The sequence below is a fragment of the Neurospora tetrasperma genome (assembly GCF_000213175.1).
Source record: "Neurospora tetrasperma FGSC 2508 unplaced genomic scaffold NEUTE1scaffold_3, whole genome shotgun sequence".
Taxonomy (NCBI): Eukaryota; Fungi; Ascomycota; class Sordariomycetes; order Sordariales; family Sordariaceae; genus Neurospora; species Neurospora tetrasperma.
The window spans coordinates 2,171,633-2,173,804 of NW_009799101.1; the positions used below are offsets into that span (position 1 = coordinate 2,171,633).

The following is a 2,172-nucleotide window of genomic DNA, read 5'->3' on the forward strand; positions in this document are numbered from 1 at the left end:
CAATTAGAAAGTATTAAATATTTAATATCTACTTTTCGAAGGGATAGAAGTTTAGATAAATTTATTAATAATTATCTTCGAATTGTTTAAAGTTAAATATTTAATAATTAGGGTACGAGCGGATTAATTCTTCTATTTAAATATATATCCCTTTCTAATAATAGTATTTAGTAATACGGCGATATATTCCTTTCCAACCCTAATATCCTACTTTATTATAATAGTAGGATATAATTTGCTAATACTCTTTTAGGCTATTAATAAATCGCTTTAGGCTTTAAATAGAAGTTGTAGGTCGTAGCTAAAGGATTTTATTATATATTATAAATTTAATAATATTAATATAGAATTAGCGTTTTATAATAGTTCCCTTTAGCCTTAGGGGTATTTTATAAATTAATAGATATTTAGCAATCTCCTCCGACTTATTAAACTATTCTCTTTAGAATATTAATTTTAAGTTATTTATTTATATAATAAAAATAAAATAAATTTACATATTTATAAAGTTATTAATATCCTCCTTATATATTTATTTATAGAAGTTGGAAGGGCTGGGGGGTTTGCGAAATAGGTTATTAATTACTATATTTTTATTTCCTAGAATATATTTAATATTGAAGTTAAAAATATTCATTTAAATAATTTATTATATTAGTAGCGCCTTAAATATATTATTTATAACCCTATTTAATTAGTAAATTAAGATTATAACGTTAATTTTAATAATAAAGTAAATATTAAATAAGTATTTCCCTAAGTGTTTTAGTGTATAAAAGAGACTTTAAAGTTCCTTTTTTATAGCGTTATATTTTTTTTTAGTACTCATCTAAATTCTATTCCTAAATTAGTATAGGTATCTTTTTCTATTGGGGCCGATCTATTCTAGGATAGTTCCCTAACCTTCTAATAATATATTAGCTATAAGGAAATTTATTTTTTAATAATCATTATTATAAATTAGGGTAGTAAAGATTAGTATTATAGTAACTATATATTATAAGTACTCTATTATAAATTACTCGTTTTCCGTTTATTAGAATTTAATATTCTTTTTAGTTAAGTCGTAGAGAGGGATTGTAATAATACTGAACCTTCTAATCTAAATTCTATAGTACCCTACAATATTTAGGAAGGTGCGGATCTACTTTAGCTCCTTTCCTTTCTTATTTATTTAATATTCGTAGTAAATTTATTTATTAATTTTTATAATCTTATTTATAGCCGGGGCCCTTCTATTTAATATATATAAGTATCCTACTAATATTACTTTCTTTTAATACTATTAAGACTTAATAGTTGTAATTATTCTTTTTACTAATTTTATATTAACGAGTACTTTATCGATATTTATAAAATATTCTAATATATATTTTCTAATTCCTTTAGTATTAATTTACTTTTTACTATAGTTATTTTAAAACCTTTTAATATATATATTATCGAGGTAGGGTTAATAGATATTAGGAATTAAATTGTATAGTATTTTTATTATTACTTTTATAGATTGGGCGATAGAGTTTGTACTTCTTTATAATAGAATAATTATTTGAAAGTAGCCGATAGGAGTTAAAAAAGTAGTAAAATTACGGTTGGTTTTATTAAGGGGGATTTAATTGTATTTAGAAAAAAGGTTTAATAGGGATATTATTTTACAACCTCCGAACGTTCTACTAAACTCTTCGTAGTTTAGTAGTAGGTTAGTATTTTGGAGAATTACTTTATTAATCCGTTGGGTGTTATTAATAAAACGTAGGCTATTATCCTTCTTTATAATTAGAAACTAATTATTTCTATATATTATATAGTTCTCTTCTAAAATTCCCTTTTTAATTCAATCCTTTAATAAGTTAAATACTTTATTATAAAGGGCTTTAAGGATTAGAATAATTTTTATTTACTAAGTAGAATAGAGGATAGTACGGCCTTCTTAGGGCGGAATAATATTAGAGTCTAGCTTTCTATATTCGGTAAAATCTTAGGCTAGAGCTTGTTCTCTATTAAAGAGAATATAGGTAAATAATTCGGCTTCTCTTTTATTTAAAGTATTTTAAATTATTTCTAATAGGATTTAGAATTATTCTTCTATTAAATACAACCTTCGAATTAATTTTATAAATTTTAGTATAATATAATAATCTTATTTAGAGCTATAATTTTTAAGTATAATAA

The 2,172-nt window shown here is 22.4% G+C and overlaps 1 protein-coding gene across 1 annotated transcript; it reads right to left on the reverse strand.

Annotated features, from left to right (window-relative positions):
- Window positions 1-1,612: 1,612 nt before the first annotated feature.
- NEUTE1DRAFT_43382 (uncharacterized protein) lies at window positions 1,613-1,783 on the reverse strand (the record flags this gene model as incomplete). Its single annotated transcript, XM_009852050.1, has 1 exon — window positions 1,613-1,783. A coding segment is annotated over one exon (171 nt), but the record flags the coding sequence as incomplete, so codon positions are not given.
- Window positions 1,784-2,172: the final 389 nt, after the last annotated feature.